At 44.6% G+C, this 18,811-nt stretch overlaps 1 protein-coding gene across 1 annotated transcript in view; it reads right to left on the reverse strand.

Moving 5' to 3' along the window:
• iqgap1 (IQ motif containing GTPase activating protein 1) overlaps positions 1-18,811 on the reverse strand; it is a 43,631-nt gene that overhangs the window by 13,253 nt on the left and 11,567 nt on the right. Inside the window, exons 3-15 of the mRNA XM_085461270.1 lie at positions 9,778-9,934; positions 9,602-9,679; positions 7,103-7,179; positions 6,108-6,175; positions 5,399-5,512; positions 4,720-4,898; positions 4,332-4,419; positions 4,087-4,244; positions 3,922-4,006; positions 3,687-3,850; positions 2,731-2,891; positions 2,501-2,625; positions 1,387-1,550 (exon numbers count right to left, since the gene is read on the reverse strand). Of these exons, the coding sequence (XP_085317396.1) occupies positions 1,387-1,550; positions 2,501-2,625; positions 2,731-2,891; positions 3,687-3,850; positions 3,922-4,006; positions 4,087-4,244; positions 4,332-4,419; positions 4,720-4,898; positions 5,399-5,512; positions 6,108-6,175; positions 7,103-7,179; positions 9,602-9,679; positions 9,778-9,934 (1,618 nt within the window). The remainder of the gene's footprint in view (positions 1-1,386; positions 1,551-2,500; positions 2,626-2,730; positions 2,892-3,686; positions 3,851-3,921; positions 4,007-4,086; positions 4,245-4,331; positions 4,420-4,719; positions 4,899-5,398; positions 5,513-6,107; positions 6,176-7,102; positions 7,180-9,601; positions 9,680-9,777; positions 9,935-18,811) is intronic.

Below are 18,811 nucleotides of genomic sequence, written 5' to 3' on the forward strand. Positions count from 1 at the left end.
GAAACAGCCACCTTACATTCCCACTATTCCCTGCCCCTTGGAGACATCAGCGGCGGGGAAATACCTCATTGACTTCGACCCTTTGAAACCCAACAGGAAGCTTTAACCGCTTCCTGTCTTCAGCTCGTTACTTCAATCAGCCGCACTCGCCCGCTGACACGACGAGCACGGTCAGAGTGCCCGCGGGTCTGTAATGCAGCGGTCAACTTTCTGCCCTTTTATGGAAGCAAACGACTGAGACTGGCTTGTTATTTCCTATGCCTGTGAAATCAGCAGGAAAATAGCTGGCTGCTTTTCCCATCCAGGTTTTTTTCCTCCCCAGCTTCTCTTTTTCTGGTGACTGTACTCAAAGTGAGTTCCCATATGATGTTTTTACAGATTTTAGATGAACCTGATGATGTTGACTTTGAAAACAATGTGGGCAGTGACTTGATAAGAACATTTCCCTTATCAGTGTTTATGTTGGAGCAAAAACAGACTACTTTCTAAAAGCAATGCACCGAGTCCACGCTCGAGAAATCTGGAGGGGACCTTTGGTCAGTGCGGACTTCCTTTGTGCACGGCAGTAAAGCTCTAACCAGCCCCTGCAGCTGAGCTTCAGCTTCAACAGGAAAACAGCACAAGTGTTCTGTGACATCATATGCAAACTGACTGCCTCACCACAAGCGCGCACAAACACACAAGAACCTCCACAGACTCATCATCCATCCAGTAACGATAACACAGGCAAATGAGTCAAAGAGAGCACGGGTGCCTCTCCATCAATGATCAACCAAAGAGGAGCAACAGAAACGACGTGTCAGGCCTCAGGAAAGAGTGAGAGCAAGGAGACAAGCGCACACGTCCCACACAGACGTGTGACAGGAAGTAAGGGGGGATGGTACACATGACATCAGCGTCCACTCGAATCAAGCACCGCTCCGAGGACAGAGTCACATGAACGACACCTTGTGCACCCCCCCCCACACACACACACTAAATCATGCAATATTTGCAACAGCTGTGTTTTAGTGACACAGTACGATGTGTGAACAATCAAACACTCCTCGCATAGCCCAGGATCATTAGTCGACCCAAGAGTAGCAAGTCCATCCCATCTGAATAAGACTCAACATTGCACTAAGTTCATATAAACAAGTCAGTAAGTTGATTAAAGTCTTCTACATGCGTCGCATGTCACGTCAAAGAAAACCAAAACCAAGCTGTAACTGTCTAAGCTGCAGTTAAAACTGTAGCCTGTTTGCATAATGTTCACAGGAATACACACAAAAAGCAAATAGAGGCTGAGTGACGCAGTAATTGCCATCCACAGCCCATGCTTAGCAGATGCAGCCGAACACGTTATTCAGTTTTGCGCAGCAGAAATCAGGAACATGAGGTCCTTACATGAGCCTTCTCCCTGCGGGCCTCCAGCAGTTTGTCATGGTAGTGCTGAGCAATCGACGGGTCCACGTCTGTGAGCTTGGCTGACGGGCTCTGCAGCATGGACAGCGTCTTCGTAGGATCTCCCTCATCCAGGGCTTCATTGATCAACCCAATGGCAGCAATTCCTACAAATGCAGAAGCAGACACACACAGAAAGTGTTGGGCTGTCTGTAAACGTGTGATTCTCATAGGACGACAACGGAAAAGCACCTTTTTGTTAAATACTGCCACATCTTGAATGATAATTCAAGATGTGGCAGTATTTAACAAAAAGGTGCACTATAACTAAACTAAAGCTAAGGAATATAACTAATAAAGGTGCTGAAATGTTCTTAAACTTGAACATATCATACAACAAATAAGAAAACATTTTATGGATCAGAGCTTAGATCATTCTGTTCTATTCATGGGTATGTTTGTGTTTTACCCAGAAACTCTGTTCATTTGTTTGTGGACTGGTGTCTCGAGTCCATAGTGATGACACGGGGTGAGAGACGCGAGCGCCAAGTTTCCAGCTCGCTCTACCTGACCTGGCTCTATATGTTGTATTGTTACCATGGATGGGAAATTGGAACAAAGCTTTTCATGTTTATGTAGCATTTATGTAGCTGCAGCATTTTAACCAGCGAGTTTATGGGGCGTGGCTGCGTTTGTTAGACTGCCATTTGAGGAAGTACAATAATTGGCAGTTCAGTGGAGCCATCCACGGTGATGTTGGTTTAAAAACTTTATATCAAAGTGTCAAACCGATGATCTAGCAGCGCCACGCGTTTATGTTTGCTGCACGAGCACGTCTGAGACCGTGGCACTAAATCACACTTTTAATTAGGAAGACTGTCATCAATGACAGAAACTCCTTAAAACAGAAGGATGTTCAGCATTTTTTGGATGGCATCAGGAACATCATCTCAAACTTTGCTGAAATATCGTGGCTCCATGGTGTGGTGGTTTGATCCTGGGAGGACACACGAGATCAGCAAACACACCGATCTACCAGGTGAGACACCTGTGAACAAGCGAGCAGCCACAAGTTTCTGACAAAGACGTGAATGGATGCGATCGTGTGGCCTCTTACGTTCATGCTCCTCCTGCACAGCCAGGTTGACCTGGTCGATGCAGGCCTGAATGTCGTTCCAGGTCAGATAGTCGGACCCTTCCTCTCTGGCTGCTGCTTTGAGACGCATCAGTTCATCCATGTATCTGAGGAGCACAGGGGTAAAGAGTTTGCACGTCTGCTTTTGTTCACGCAGAAACACTCAAGACTTGACAAAGGACGTGTTGATGACGCCAGGCGTAGGCGCTCACCTCTGAGCGTACTCATCCTCAACATTGCTGAGTCCAGTTACGGTGCTGGACAGTTGTTTCCAGAGAGCCCCTCGGTCTCCGACGTCCAGCGCCTCGTTCATTAGCACCACCGATGACAGCATCTCCACGGCAACGAGCAGCTCGGGGTGGGTAAGGTTACCCTGCGGGACAGAAACATAAAGCGCTTCATATGTAAAACTACCATTATTGCTACTAAAATAATCAACTACACTGTTTACTCGGTCATGAAGGAGGTCGTAAGATACACACCGCTTCCAGTCCAGTATATAATAAATATACACCAAGCATGGCTCCATGCTCGGGTAGGAAATGGGAATTCAAACATGGAGCATGGAAAACAGGACCAAAGTATTCCATGTGGAAATAAATAAAATCTTTCTTAGTTACAGAAACTGGTACGGTGAGTTTGATACGACAACACTGCACCTGCACATTTTATGCTTGCTAACCAGGCTTGCTAGCATTAGCTAATAGGTTAGTGGTTGACGCTCTCACACAATGAGGTCACGATTGGCGCCAAAGGAGACACGGCAACGACAAGTTCACAACCCAATGGCTGCCATCACGGTGAGCACATGCTGTGCTACAAAAGACGGATTCTGATGTCTGTCGTGGAAAACACACGAAAAAACTTTTTTGGGGAAAAAAAAAAAGTATATTCTCACATAGATGAGAACTTGGGTTAGGAGTACTTCCTACCTCGGTCTGTGCAGACTTTAGTGTCCTTTCTGTTTTGTGTACGTCTCAGTGAAAAATAAAATAAACTGTGCTATCATCAGAGCAGGCTGGATCCCAATAGAGCACCTGTTGTGATATAAACTGGAAGACTGTCAGCTGCTGCTGTAATTGGCATTAAAGCCACACGAACACGTTTCTCTGCTGAGAACTGTGTCAGTGAGCGTTCACATTATGCACTGAGCTTTGGGTCCGGGTACCTCTTGGCTCTGCTGCTGCAGGCTGGCTAGCTCTCTCTGGTAGAGGTCTGCAGCGCTCGGGTAGACCTCAGGCAGCTGTGCGTCAGGGTTCATGAGCTCCTCCACCGTCTTTTCTGGCACACCTTCTCTGATTGCATTATTGATCCGTTCCACTGCTTTCAGCACTGCACAGAGACAGGAACCGAGTTACAAACGCATAGATAACTTTTTTATAACACAGTTGTTACAGTCGTACTCTTTAGGTAGCTCTCTGCTATCCCGTTGGCCACGTCCACGCCGCTCTGCAGCTCGTCCTTAGTCAGGGCTTCTCCTGGAGACGTCTAAGAAGGAGAAACCAGGTTAATGTGGAAAGAGGGACGCAGGCTTGCTACAGTGGTGGCTGTTAGACTGTTGACCCCACCTGCTCTTTGTTCTCTCGGTCACCCTGCAGCTGTTTCAGGTACCAGGCTTTGTTCTGGGGCTGCAGGTTCTGAATGCCCATGGCCTTCAGCGCCTCATACAACTTATCCTCATCTCCACTCAGCAAGGCCTGTTCAGCTTCACTCAAAGCATTGTTCACTGTTGGAGAGAGGTCGGCATTTCCACGAGTGCACCACAGAATCCAGTAAATACCACAGAGTGTGTGTGTGTGCTGATGTAGCTTACCGTTGACCTTATTGACATTGCCTTGGATTTCTGCCTGGGTAAGAAGCTCATCGTAGATGTCCCTCTCTGCCTCGGCGTTCTCCATTTGCTGTGAGAGCAGAGCAGCACGTTACACGTTTGCACTGCATGATACTAGAATAAGATGTTTGTGCGCTTAAAGGGATGTTTGGGCCATGCATTCAAAGTGCATCAGTATGGCAGTGCTTCGTTTTAGCCATTCTCAGCACATCGCAGACTAATGCCAACATTTTCTTCCATCTTCAGGCTGAACCTTCAATTATTTTCTAATCAAAAAGCAGACGCGACTGCTATGAGCTCCCTTCATCTTTAATTATAAAATAATGTGCCTCAGGCTGCTATGAAAGCAGTGGACGGTAAATCCAGTTACCCGCTTGCGTGAGTTGGCCACCTTCTTCCCTTTGGCCTGGTACAACGTGTCGTGGTACTGCTGAGCACAGCTGGGATCCAGTTTGACCAGCATGGCGTTGGGGTTTTGCATAGCGGCCAGCGTGCCCTCTGGTACGCCCTGGTCAATGGCCTCATTTATGGCAATCACAGCAGCGTGCACTGAGGAGGAGAAGCAGTCACACCGTTTACTTTGTTAGTTTTTGTGGAAAAACTTTGAAACGTGGGATTGTAACATCGCTGCCTTACCAGGCTGTTAAAATTGTGTCCTTTGAGCCACAGCTGACTAAATGAAGTCACTTTTCAACTGGTGTTATATACGACACAGTAAAGACGTCACTCATCAACAGATCTTTATCGATCACGTCTCCATTTAAGAAATCATTTATTGGAAGAATTCACAAACGTGACGTGTTTGTTTCTGATTGTCTGTGGCTGTAGAGATGCCGTCTGACGCAGTGATGTCAGGTTGGCTTTGGACTGGACTGAAGTAAACAAAGGCAGGCCGACGGTTTCTTACTTAATCAACAATCAAACGTCCTAAATTCCTGAGTTGGAATAATCCTGAGACGGATGGGAAGAAATGCACCCGTTTCATTAAAGCATTTATTAGAAGCTCTGAGAGCCCGCCCCCTCCCAGCGACACCCGAGCCCCTGCTTACATGCCGCTTCATCCACTGAGAGCTCATTGGCCAGGATCCCACCAATCTTGCTGAAGGCGGGCATCTGGATTCCATACTTTTCCAGCTCGCTCTTCATGTTGTTGATCTCCTCCTCTGGGAGAGAGAAGACAGAGCAGATGGAACAGATCCACGGATCGCAGCGGAGAGGGAAAAAGAGAGAAAGGAGTAGGGTTGGGGGGGCAGAGACAGACTGTTCCTGGCTCATGTGTGATAATCTGATTTTGGAGACTGGCTCAGGGACAGCGAGCTGAGCTGGGCTGACAGGAAACCCTCTGACAGTTACTAATGACTTTCACATTTCCAGGAGCTCCTCCGCTCTTTACTCACAGCGCTGCCAGTGCTGCTCTCAGGCTGACGGCAGTTTCACCATGATTTACATATTACTGTATGTTGTTACAGTGGTGGAGGCTCATAGCAATGACATGACATTTAGCATCACGTGATGAGGTCAGGGGAAGTGTACAAGTATTCCCTGCATAGCGGCTCCAAGCTTTTGTTTACAAGTGGAAGCCAATCAGAAGAAACCCAGCAGCGTGATGTTTAACCATAACAATACAGAATGAGCACCACAGGTTACCTGTAAGCGGCACGCTAACTTTGGCAGTGGTCTGGATTTAAGACGACATAAGGACGTTAATAAGAAGCAAACGAGGAAAACAGATGCGCACGTTCAGGCTCGCACTCTTACCAGTGAAATCGACTTTTCCATACAGGTCCTGGATCTGAGGTGCCAGACCCAACTTGAACAAGTACAGACTGCAACACAGGGGAGAAAAGAAGTGAGTATAAACATGAGTGAAGATGTGCAGAAGAAGAGATGAGCGTCACCACAGGAACGCATATAAACACCAGCGCTTGGCTGACACCTCCAACAACTCCAGGATTTTACTACTCGTTTTATTTTTGGTTACGCAATCGACAAATAGTGAACAGCCAATATGTATGAAATATATGAAAAGTACTGTATGTGCCTTTGCTAAAGGCTGGAAATACTACTTTTAATTATCACTGTGAAGAGGTTCAAACCAAGGAGACGTGATTATTCAGCATGTGCCTATAAATGATCTCAGCTGACCTGGGGCTAAAAGGATATTTAGACTGAACAACAGCGATGTGTAAAAGTGAACTCTGAAGGTTACAGGTAGGAAAGTTAGTTTTGCTGTGAAGTAGAGCAGCAGCACAAGAGGATGAAGAAGAAGGATTTGGGATGGCAGTTTTCAGAGGCACCATGTCTTAATCTGAGAAGATGTAACACACCGACCACCACAGTAACCGTGAAGGTTTACAAGCTGCTGTACAGCTGCTCACAGCACCAGTTGGACAAACCACACACTTCAGTGTTTACAGTAGAGCACATTTCTGTGGCAGTGCATGTGTGCGTTTTCTTTAGGAGGGTAATTACAGAGCTCAGAGCAATGACAACATCTGCTCTGCTGGCTTTGAAGGCATCAACATCCTTTACACCTGAGCGTGCAATCAAAACAAATGAGCACATACTCTGTGCCGCTGGATACCTCAGTGTCACAGACCCATTGTTGGAGCCTTTTTCAAAAGTCACGCCATATGCTGAGCGCTCCAGGCTTTAATGCTTTTAAAAAAAGAGCCTCAGCAGCAGTCTGAACTGCAGGGCAGCTAAAGCTGGGTCCTTACTGTCAAATCAAACTCAAAGGACGAGACACAAACCTGAGTGCATGTATGCAGTAGATGCAGCGTGGCATGTTCTTCCGGTCATATATGTCTGTGGTCTCAGGGTAGAAGATCTGAAACACAGAGACAACGGCTTCATCATGTCGCAGCATGTGTGCAGGAGTGACTCAGTATATTAGCTCAATGGTGGGATTACTCAATGCAGCTCTTCTATTCACACGCCCTGGCGCTGCCTCTGTGGCACAACTGGAATGAAACATTTAACACAGCTACCAGCGGGTCATTTTCATGTCTGATAGTCGATTTTATTCACGTCCAACTAAATGACCCGCTGCCAGTTTGCTCATGTGGAAATTTCTCACAAAGGAGCCTCGTTACTACAACAGGCCAGTGTTTCCTCATTTTAGGCTGAGTGCTCCTTTACTGTCCTGAATGGACAGTTTACAAACCTGCCAACTTCTCCAAAGCACTCCGAGCGTCCGAGGAGTTCAGACCGCAGTATCAAAGTCAACGTCCACTGAAGGGAAAGCTTGTTTGAAGCAATCAGTCACTCTGAAAAACGCTGCTGTCATCAAAAATGGGAATCAACCTAAAACTCATTCTTTTCATATAAAAGCTACATTTAGTGATTCATTTTAAACATTTGACACGAGGGTAAAGCACCGTTCTGTCACGATGCACAGGGACGGCAGTGCTCTTTAAACTGAGTATTGGTGAGCTGCACTTCAGCGCTGCTCTGAGGATCCTTCTCTGTCGTCTGGCAGCCGTGGCCATCGAGCTCTTTTTCCATCCGATTGTTCATTCGTTTGGTTTGAATTATCAGGAAAAAAACCCCACACCCACTCAGGTCAGACAAACAGCTCAATGCCTGAGGAAATTTAAATTACAGAGTTTCTGACATCCCACTCAAATACAAGAACAAAGTAAAAATAAAGAACTGCTTTTTTGTGGGGTTGGCATCTTATTTGTAATCTGATATTACCTGTAGCTGCTATCATGACCTTGGTTGATAAAAAAAAGCTCATCAGGTAAAGTAAGTGTCTCCAAACATTCTGAGCAATAAACTAAAACTGTGTGACTTTTAATGTCCCAGCAGTTTCCCATTCTGACAAACGCATGAAAACAACAAGGTCGGAGGAATGGCCCCCCACCCCCCCAACACTGACACGGCAGCATTAATACTGTAGGACTTAAGCCGCTTATTTAAATCTGACAAAGAACTACTCTTAACAGTCACTGGCTGCAGGACCGACACCCTGTCATATATTTACTGTAGGGCTGCCACAAACGATTATTTTGATAGTCGACTAGTCACCGATTATTTATGCGATTAGTCGACTAATCAGATCATCATCCACTGGACATAAAACTACAGCTTATTGCACCAGCAGCATCTGCTCTTATATAACTATCATTAGCTTACAGCTTTAAGTGTTTAAGGTGCTAACTAAAAATAAAGACAAGATGATAGTTTATTCAATTTTAATGAAATTTGCAGATTGTTTCGGTAAAGTTTAATAAACTCCTTGCTATCTAAAATATAACAGGACACCAGAGTATATTCTCCAGCATCTCACACTTCTGATGATCAGCTGTCTGCTTGACGTTTATTCAGCTGTGTAAAAACTATAACTTTAATCTCAGACAAACCGATTTACTCAGGAACAAATAAAATACTGAAAAAAAAAAAAGCCAAACAACAACATTTTTAATTTATCTAAGTGACTCATATATATTTAACCTGAGTCACGAAAGACGGCGGTGGGTTTGAAAATAATTTGCCGGGAGTCCGGTGTTCTCACGGCGCTAGTGACCTAGCCCCCGGCTAGCTATCGAGCTGGTGGGTAACAGACGTCTCCGAAAACGTCAGAGCGCTTTTGAAAATATGTGGTGTCCTGATAAACTGAGCAGATATTTGAGGTTTACACAGCTACATTCTCGCCTGAAAATATGTTAAACGTTTATTTTGTGACCCAGAAAGAATAATAAGAGTAATATTAAAACTAACTAGCTGCCGCCATTGTTGGAAACTAAGCTGGGCCGCGCTATGAATTCTGGGACACAGCTGCTTCTTCTTCTTCGGGGTTTAACGGCAGCTGGCATCCTTGTACATGCTGTGCTGCCATCTTCTGTTTCAGTCCGTTATTACACTCTTAAATCCTGCTATTATTCCTGCGTCTTTTGCGATCTTACAAAGCTTCAAATGACACGTCGACTATTAAATCAGTCGTCGACGATTTTGATAGTCGACGTAATCGTGACTAGTCGACAAATCGTGGCAGCCCTAATTTACTGTAACGTCATCTCTAGCACACTTCTTTGCAAGCTTAGCTCAGGCTACCTGGGATCATTTGATGTCTTGAGGGTGAGAAATTGAAATGTCAAACAAAGCATGTGCTTTGAATGTGAGCACTGGCATCACGTAACTGGCTGACAATATGCAAAACCAACACAATCCAGTAAGTCTCTGTTGTAAATGCTTAACTGACAGTTTGTGCACATTTGTGTCCCCTGTGGGCTTTGAGCCGGCCTTACCTTTGGCAGTCCCTTCTCTGCCATGGCGTTGAGCCACTGGATGACATTGTCTGTGTGTCTAAAATGAAGACCAGTCGCCTGTAAGAGAGACGTATTACATCAGAGGAGAACAAAGGCTCACAGTAACAAATTACAGTAAATAAATGACAAATGCATAAACATCTGCATGTTTTCACCTTGTAACGTGTCTGCTCACGGTCATAAATCTTCTTGAGGGAAACTGTCTGCGGCGCAAAGAAGTTGCCCAGTTTGGCCAGATAAACGCCGTTTCTCAGCCCCTCCTCCAGCTCTGTTGTTGGAGGCAAGTCCTCATCCAGGCAGGCCTCCATCCATCTGCAAGGAGGGCAGCACAAACACGTATCATGCATTACAGTCAACAAAAAGCACAACTTCAAGTGAAGATGGAAACACTGCAGTGCCTCTTAAAGGCCATGAAACAAAGTGAGTCATTGCTCACAGCATTTAAAAGCAAATATCACAGATGCATGCAAAGAACATTTGGTCTTGATGTTTAGATTTCCCCCAATAGGTTTAAAGGCGACAAAGCTAACCATAGCCGATAGCTATAAGCTAATTCAACACACTTAGCAAGACCGCTCTCGAGATCATTTTCTGGCAAATACTCAGAAACCTGCTCTGAAGTACAGCTGAGAAGTTTTGGTTTTTAACCCAAAGCACAAACAACTTTTTGTATGTAATGCACGCTAGTGTTAGCACGTGCAGATAGCAACACTGCACCTCCATGACTGCCACCCCTGCTATTAGAATAAGAGCAAAACACTTTCATCTAAAACGGTTCTTTTTGTATAGCAAGTTTTATTTCAGGATAAATGCCATTAAAATATAAACACATCGGCCATCAGAAGTTTCCACAGAAACATTTTCCTACCATAGCCTGATTCATTGGTTATTATGAATAAGGAGTAAGCCCTGCTCGGGTTTAATATTAATGCCGCAGGTCAAAAGGTCCAACCTCACAGTTAAAAAGGATCCAACTAGTGTCTTGACTTGATCTCAGGGGGAAAGAGCACAGCTTTCCTTCCTGTGTTGATCCGTTTCACACATCAGTATTAATTCTCTGCAGCTCCAAGACAACAAACCCCCCTAACCTGGTTAGTGCTGCTAACCCCTCAGCATTCCTCACGCGTGACATTTCATTTCTTCCAGGTCACACTGTGGAGGCGCATTCCCGCTGAGTGACAGTGTCAGCCCCGGGCCACAGAGCAGACACGCTGAGCTCTCTCACTGGGACGCAACTGGTGGACTAGATTCCACCAGCAAATGTCACTTACCAGTAACAACATATGAAGCCAGCCAATGTTAGTATGTAATTTAAATCACCCTGTCATCTCCTTTCATTCTCTTAAATACGGGTCAGTTTACACTCATTAAAGGAGGAATGATCCCTGCAGCAAAGCATCATGGCGGCGTGTAACAGCATGGTGAACTTTTCTGCTCTAACACTGGTTATGAAACTACTCTGAGTTTTATCTGTGTAACGTCACAGTGTGAAGGCAGTGAAATGAAATGTGTTCTTGTGAACAGACAGCCTGTGTTTGCATTCGCTAAGGAAACACTCCCACTCTTCAGAAACAGCACAAGGTTAACTCTACGCTGATTACAAGATTCCTTTCTTCCTACAGACAGACTGTCCTTAACACACACACACACACGCACGCACGCACACGCACGCACACGCACACACGCACACACACACACACTTGTGAAAACTGTCTCTGACTTTATTCAATCAAATACAAAGTACAGAGGCTCATTTTTAGGCAATATCCACGTCTAAGCTCTTGTTAAAACACTTGTGTGACGAAACATTCACAGCAACATTTTCCAACGTGAGAAGCCAGCGAACCACCAGCTGAAACAACTTCCCTCTCAGGAAGTCGTGACACAGGGTCTCCAGACAGGCCTGCTATTGAGGCTGAGGTGATGGACCCACAGCGCAGGGCTCGGGCCTGCCAGGCAGGAACAAGCCCCCCCTTTCACTGCACATGGGAGCAGTGAAAGGCTCCACAAAGGCTGCTCAGTAATGGCTCTTTTATCAAGGCTATACACATTCCCCTTTTCCCCCAAACACAGACACACCCTCCACTTAACTGGGAAGGACGGCGGCCATGAATGGGATCTCTGAATTGTTTGTCGTCAATTATGGCAAAGAGCTGCCAAAAATGATCCGTGTGACATTTACAGGCGTCTACAATTCAAAAAATAACCACAAATATGAAAATGTTATCTGAAGTCTCTAAAGTGGCTGTAAACAGTCTTATCAAAGACGTGACGGTTCAAGAACGTCCTCTGGGACAAGCTCATCGAAGGCTAAAGCTACATTCATGTCATACCAAAAAGATCACCTTTAGAAAACTTCTGATATCAAGTTTTTTTGTCCCACTCGACAAAACAGTTTAAGAGCTGCACGCTTTCACACGGACATTAAGTCAGGATTCATGTTTGTGAAACGAAACCAAATCAAATGTTCACACGTCACACTTCAATGATAATATTGGACCGATACTAAAAGCATGAGACAAAGCAAATTAGTGACAATTAAGATTATTTTTAATACTTTTTCCAACAAGGTCCTTATTTAGGAGACAGCTTTCAGTATGTATACTAGCTAGCAACAGTTTACACTGGAAGTACCAGTTTAATGATTTCTGTTGAAAAGCACTAACATTCAGCGCTGACACTCACACTGAATATACGTATTCACAAAGAACTGCAGATGTTTGATGCTCATCGTCCTGCTTTTACTTAAGTTTCAGTTTAATCACTTCTGTAAAACCAAAGGAGTGGCTAATGGCTAATGGCACAGACAGCTAACATGATGTAATGCAGTGTGTGAAAACCAGGCTCAAGCTCAGGTTACTTTTTTAAAATGGTAAGAAGACATCAAACTAAATCAATCTACATGAGTGTGGTTTCATAATGATGACAATAACGTTACACTGCTGTGATTCAGACATGGACGATTTTTTAAAGACAGGAATTCTAAAGTTGTTACATTCTGATAATAAATCTCATCTGTGGAGCTGTAGAAGTTTGTGAATGTAACAGTAATATGCAGAATAAACTACAAGGCCAAATAACCAGTGTTGGGAGGTTACTTTTAAAGTGTATTCCACTACAGATTACATGCCCCAAAATGTATTTTGTAACTTATTCCGTTACGTTACTCAATGACAGTAACGTATTCTGAATACTTTGGATCACTTAATATATTATCATGCTGTTTACAACTACATGGATGTACTATTGTTGTGTGATTTATTACTATTACTGAAGGTTACTCGTCATACCAACTTGATGTTTAAATCTTAATATAAATGAGTAACAGTAAGTGGACATTAGGTAAAGCTGCACTTTCTGCAGCGATCTCGTATAGAAAACGATTCGTCGCGAATATAAAATAGGTCCGCGGCTCCGAACCGTAGTAAAGGGACCTCTGGCTAATACGTCGGGTTCGTGTCAGGCTCGTAGCTGAAAACTAGCTTTACTTTGTTGTCTGGGTCAACTTTGCTAGCGAGAGACAGAGAGAGGCTGAAAGGCTGCTCCAACTGAACTTATTGTTTCAGAGGAAAACACGAACACAGTGTACAGTCGAGTCTTAATAGCTTACTTACAGCTGGGCTCGTCGGGCTCTCTTCTTGGCTGCAGTGGTTATTATTATATTTACATGCTTCCAGCTCCCGTTTCTGCTCGGTGACAGCTCGTACTTTTCCTTTTTCTCCCTCCCTCGCTCACAGACACATCACGGGTATGACAGTCCATTTTCGCTGCAGCACGGACTACACTGCCCATCAGGCTACATGCTTTAGGGCGATGCCTGTAACACTCTGCCTGTTGCCTTCATATTAAATCATTTTTGTGAATAATTTTTTTAAATATTTCTTCACATCATTATGCTGCTGCAAGTAGAGGTGACATGGGCCACGAGACTGAGACACAGACATCAGAGCCTCTAGAGCCCCAAAAACAGAGAGGGCATAGCCCAACATATGAAACAGGAAAAGACCGCCGTGTAATCCATTTATTTCAGCAAAGTAACTGTATTCTGAATACCACCTTTTTAAACGGTAACTGTAACAGAATACAGTTACTCATATTTTGTATTTTAAATAGTAACGGCAGTACATGTACTCTGTTAGTCCCCAGCACTGCAAATAATCAGCCTCGAGCTGAACATCTGCTGCTGGACCCGTAGATCTTTGTTTTGAAAGGAACCTTTTCTTTTGAAAAAGCAGACAGCTGTCCTTCCTTAGGAAGCACAGCTCCAGCCCCAGAAACTGCTGCTCAACTTCTCCAGGACCACCATAGAGAGCATCCTCACAGACTGCATCACAGTGCGGTGCAGAAGCTGCACAGCTGCTGCTGGACTGTGGCAGGGCCGTACGGCTGGAGAGCCCACACCACAGACTAATACAATCCCACACAAACAGACCAAGAGCAGCTTCTTCCTCGGGCTGTGGCCTCCATCAGCCCCACCCCTCCACATACAACGAGGTGCACTGATAACTGTCAGGACACTCATGTACCCCTATATAAGCACTGTCTCAGGTTAAATAATCTATTTATCATTTTTAATATTTATACTTAATGTTATTTTGCTGATCACAGCAGTTATGTTGTTGTCCTTGTATAAAGACAAAGACTATTCTACTCTAACAGCACAGGACACAGAGGGAAACTGCAGGAATTATTGTCTCATTCCTCCTCAGATCCTGCACGCTTTCAGGAAGCCGATGTCAGTGCTGAGTTCAGAGGTCAGTCTCATAGGAAGAGGTCTGCTACTGACCGCTGTCACTCCAGGAAGACACACCGACCACGCCTCTGCCTGCTATCGAGGAGCTTCCTCTTGTTTTCCTGCATGACTTAAATCAAACGGCCTATACTTGCCCTGCACTCTCTTTGCTAGGATGGTGGGTTTGAGATTGAGGCGGAGCGTTAATAACATAAGCTAACTTCAGCCGCTTCCCTTTTCCCCAGGTTTCACTTTTGGACACAGACACACCGTTAACGTTTGATAACAGCTCAGAAATATAGGCTGTGCAGGCCACACGCCTGGTTACTGTACAGCTGAGTCACTGCTGCCCGATGCCTCTCAGGGAGCGGCCTCATAGGTTTCAATGCCTCATTGTTTGGAACAGTTAGGTCAGGGCTATAAAGAACGATAATGTGCTTCAGTGAGTCGAGTGTGCACATTAGTGAAATTATATTGGTTTAGCATGATAGACATGTGTCTAATGTGAGGCAGGTAATTACACTGATGAACCGTAATTAAGAAACCAGCATTTAGAAATTGGATGTTTGAGGGGAAAATAAAAAGTCCTTTATGAGGACAATCCTACTAAAAAGGGGAAGTCAAGCACTGCCACAGGAAATGACAATTCAGCATTTTAGTCACATGATCAAAAGAAGTCTATATGTTTGCTTATGATAGCATGAACCACACTCAGTGCTGTTTTATTATGATCTCACACCTGGTTGAGGATCTTTCTTCATTTCATGCTTTTAATTTTTTACCACTTATAACCAGATTATTTCACATGGGAGTCCAACTAAATCCTGAGTGCTAGTAACACTAGAAAATTCAGCAACTGAGGTCAGAGACAGCGAGACAGCCGCTCAAAGCTTTTATGGTTAGTCTAACTAGTTCATTTATGTTAAATACATTTCCTGCTGATTACAAAAGAAACCTTTGATCAAATTGTAGTTTATATGTTATATTGTGACAGAACTGTAAGAATAAGTTTTGGTTTAGTGAGCCAAGCACCAGTAAAGCCTCACATCCACACCTATGGAGCTTGTTCTTTTTACATCGCTTAAAAGATCCAGGATTAACTGGATAATCCTGGATTGGCTAAACCTGGGAATGCTGATACGGTTTATTTGGTTCTAATGCAAGTGAACTGAATTAGCTGAGTAGCCATGAATCACTTGAACTGATTGCACAGTGTTGTGGTCACAGTGTAGGGGAAACGTATAGATGAATGCTGTGACAGGAGTCTGCATAGCTACAGCTCGATGAGAGCTTCTGTTTGAGGGCTCTGTGATGAAAGCCAAACAAGAAAGGAGTGGCTGTTGAATAACAATCACAGAAAACGTGACCACGTTTTTACCAAACCACAGCAGCCGCTGTTTGTCCAACGATGCTCGCTCCACCTGAAATCTTCTTCGTGTCATGAATGCAGCATTTGACTGAAACCTCCCAAACCAGACGAGCCCGGCGTGGTTGGACATTTAGTTCCGTCATGTAATACATGCAATAACCGTGCTGTGCAGCAGGTTTGATTTCTATGCTATTTTACTGTGACACCCAATCCAACAGGAGAAATATCTGGGACCTCATCAAATCATTGGCAGTTTGCAGGATTACCATCCTGGTTAAAATGGGAATGCCCCTGTGGAGAACGATCCTGCGACACACGTATTCATTGGTGCGATGAGCAGAAACACATGCATCACCAGGCCTAACATTGGGCCACTTTTAGCCCGTGGATGGACCGAGCTGTGGAGAAAAGCAGGAAAAGGCTGAGTGGCGACAGCGCCAAGCTTCGGCACTTATCGACGTGCTCTCAGTCTCGCATTGTTCCCCAGCATTACAGACCTATTTCTGTGTGTGCCTGAAAAGAGAAGGGTAGGAAGTGGTGTTTACATAATAGCTGGAAAGGCAAATGATGTGTGGTGAGCCTTATCTAGCAGCAGCACAATGTCAAAGCACACGTGGCCTCTATGTCCTGCTCTGTGAAGCTAAAGGAAGGTGTGTATGCTCAGCCACAACTCTAACACCACAGGCCAATCCAGCCCAGCGGGAATCTGACTGCGTTTCATGGAAAACGAGGCTGTGAGTGATGGAGGGAGACGAGGAGAGAAATGACAGGAGGGAATACAAAGAAAGATGAGTCAAAGCCAAGTTGTCCATTACATGCTTTGCTGCAACACTGGAATCTGTGCACCAAGTGACCTTGCACTTTCCCCACTCACAGTCAAACAGCCTGTCCTGTCTGTGACAGCAAAGCCAACCACGTTACCCTGCACTCACCCACGCCTGCTCCACACAACCCTCTGCTGTCCTTTATGCTACAGAAGGCTTTGATGGATTTATTATTTGCCACCTTGGACATTCTGCTGCATTCTCGTGATAAACGTGAGCTCAGCACATATGCAGGTATGTGCAACAAAAGCTCAAGATTCAGGCTACACCAGCTGCTTTGTTTCAGACACTTTTTCCTGTCCTTGACTCTGTATGATGTTAGAGAGAGCTGATGTAGATAATGCAGTTATCTAAGGCAGCGGTCCCCAAACAGCTGCTGCTGAAACCTTATCGTTATCAGGACTCAAAAAGCCTTTTTAAGACAGAAGATGAACAAACTTATCCGAAAAATAAGGACGACTTGGAACTGTGAAGTATGCAAAGCAGCTCTCGTAGAGCCCAAGAGTCCCAGCACGTCCGACCTGCTTTTACTCGAGTCCCAGACGAGGTCACCTGAGGTCAAATAACAGCTGATGTACAGTACAGCAGGGGGTTGGTGAGCAGGGACGAAACTATTGTGAAGTCCAGAGTGTAACTTGCAGTCTCAGGTTTCACAGGTGGAGGTAGGGCGGGACCTTTCCCGCAGGGCCTTTATGGAGCACTAATCCCTCTCCCTTTCATTCCCATCTCATTCCCTCATTCTCAACTGTTTACTGCCAGCCGAGTGACTCAGGCCTGTTTTCTGGGACGCCTCGCTGTCTCCCAGGAAACAGGCAGCAGGTAGTATTTACACAAATACCCAAAATACTACACTGAATACTACGATGAAGACTCATGTCTCAAAAGGCACAAAGAGCAGAGGAAAGCTGAGTTTCCTGTTAAAACAACCAAGCAAAGAAAAAGAGAAGAAACTAGTAAACAAGTGTTTTTAACTGAAATTTCATCAACAAAAATAAAACTTTGCTCAGAATGAATAAAACAAAAATGTCATCCTTGGAAGCTTTTCATTTATATGGAATCAGCACATCAGCTGAGCCTTCAGGTTTAGTCACCTGACGACTGTAATGGCATCGAAGAGGCCATTTTTCACCTCCTACGCTGGCTGTGACATTACGTAACAGGTATTGCAGCAGCAGCAGCAGCTGTACACAACAGCGTTGGGAAACTTTTGAAAACAGGAAACTGCAGGCAGTTGGCCGGAGCTTTAGGAGGAACTGTGCTGCTCTTGAAGGGTGAGAACACCGGGCTTCTGTTTTACACTGCAACATGACGCTCGGCATGGGGACAGTCCTAATCTTAACTTCAACACCAAAATACAGATTTACAGTTTAAAGCCTTTCATTGCTGTTGCTTCAATTCTCCTCGTCCATGCAATCGATATTCGTTTTCCTTTTTTAAGCATAAACTTCCTAAAATCTTCTTTTCAGTACTGTGGGTGTCAGATAAGCTCAGATAAAAGATAAAACACAGAGGATCCTTGTGTTTAGCATGATAGGTGGTTTATTCGACTGGCTTCTCTTGAGCTAAGATTAAAAGACAGTGGCGTCGCACCATTCCCACGTATTAAGAGGACAATAAGAAAGAAACTTTATCGCGTCACGGGTTAATGTGTGATGAGATATTCTGCACTCCACAGATCTCTCTCTCATATCATATATTCAACACTATGCTAACACAGCATGAGGCAAGCTAATAGCAAAGGGTCAAGAGTTTACAGGTCACATAATGTGATAACTCCATGTAACATAATGTGTTGTGTCAACCTTAATTTAGATTAATTTCTCTTCAGCACAGCTGTGAGGGGTGCACTCAGTGATACCGAGAGCAGGGAACAGAAAACTAGTGTGAGTGTAAATGTGAGCAGCGTGCAGTGAAAGACTCACACAGAGCTAAAATAAATGTAGTCCAAATAAACAACACCAACATGTCATTTTTTTATTTTACTAATCAAATATCACTTCAGTAAAATTATGTTCGCGGATTTATTCATGTCTTAAATTTTATTTTATAAAGTTAGGAAAACAGTCTTGTCTGTTGATAGGTTTGTAGCTTGAACCTATTCGCTGGAATGTTGAAGACAATTTAATTACACAGCAAAAGCAAGACACGAGTAGGCAAAGTTCTTTATGTCTCTCGTGCACGGGAGAGAACTGGACAAACGCCGTCCCTTCGCTTGACCCCAGTCGCTCTCGTCCGCTCCCCCGTAACACTGCTCTTTTATTGAG

This window comes from Copadichromis virginalis, linkage group LG1 (genome assembly GCF_057382275.1).
Source record: "Copadichromis virginalis isolate Kocher_CV1m ecotype Utaka linkage group LG1, C_Virginalis_male_GT1.1, whole genome shotgun sequence".
NCBI classification, from domain to species: Eukaryota; Metazoa; Chordata; class Actinopteri; order Cichliformes; family Cichlidae; genus Copadichromis; species Copadichromis virginalis.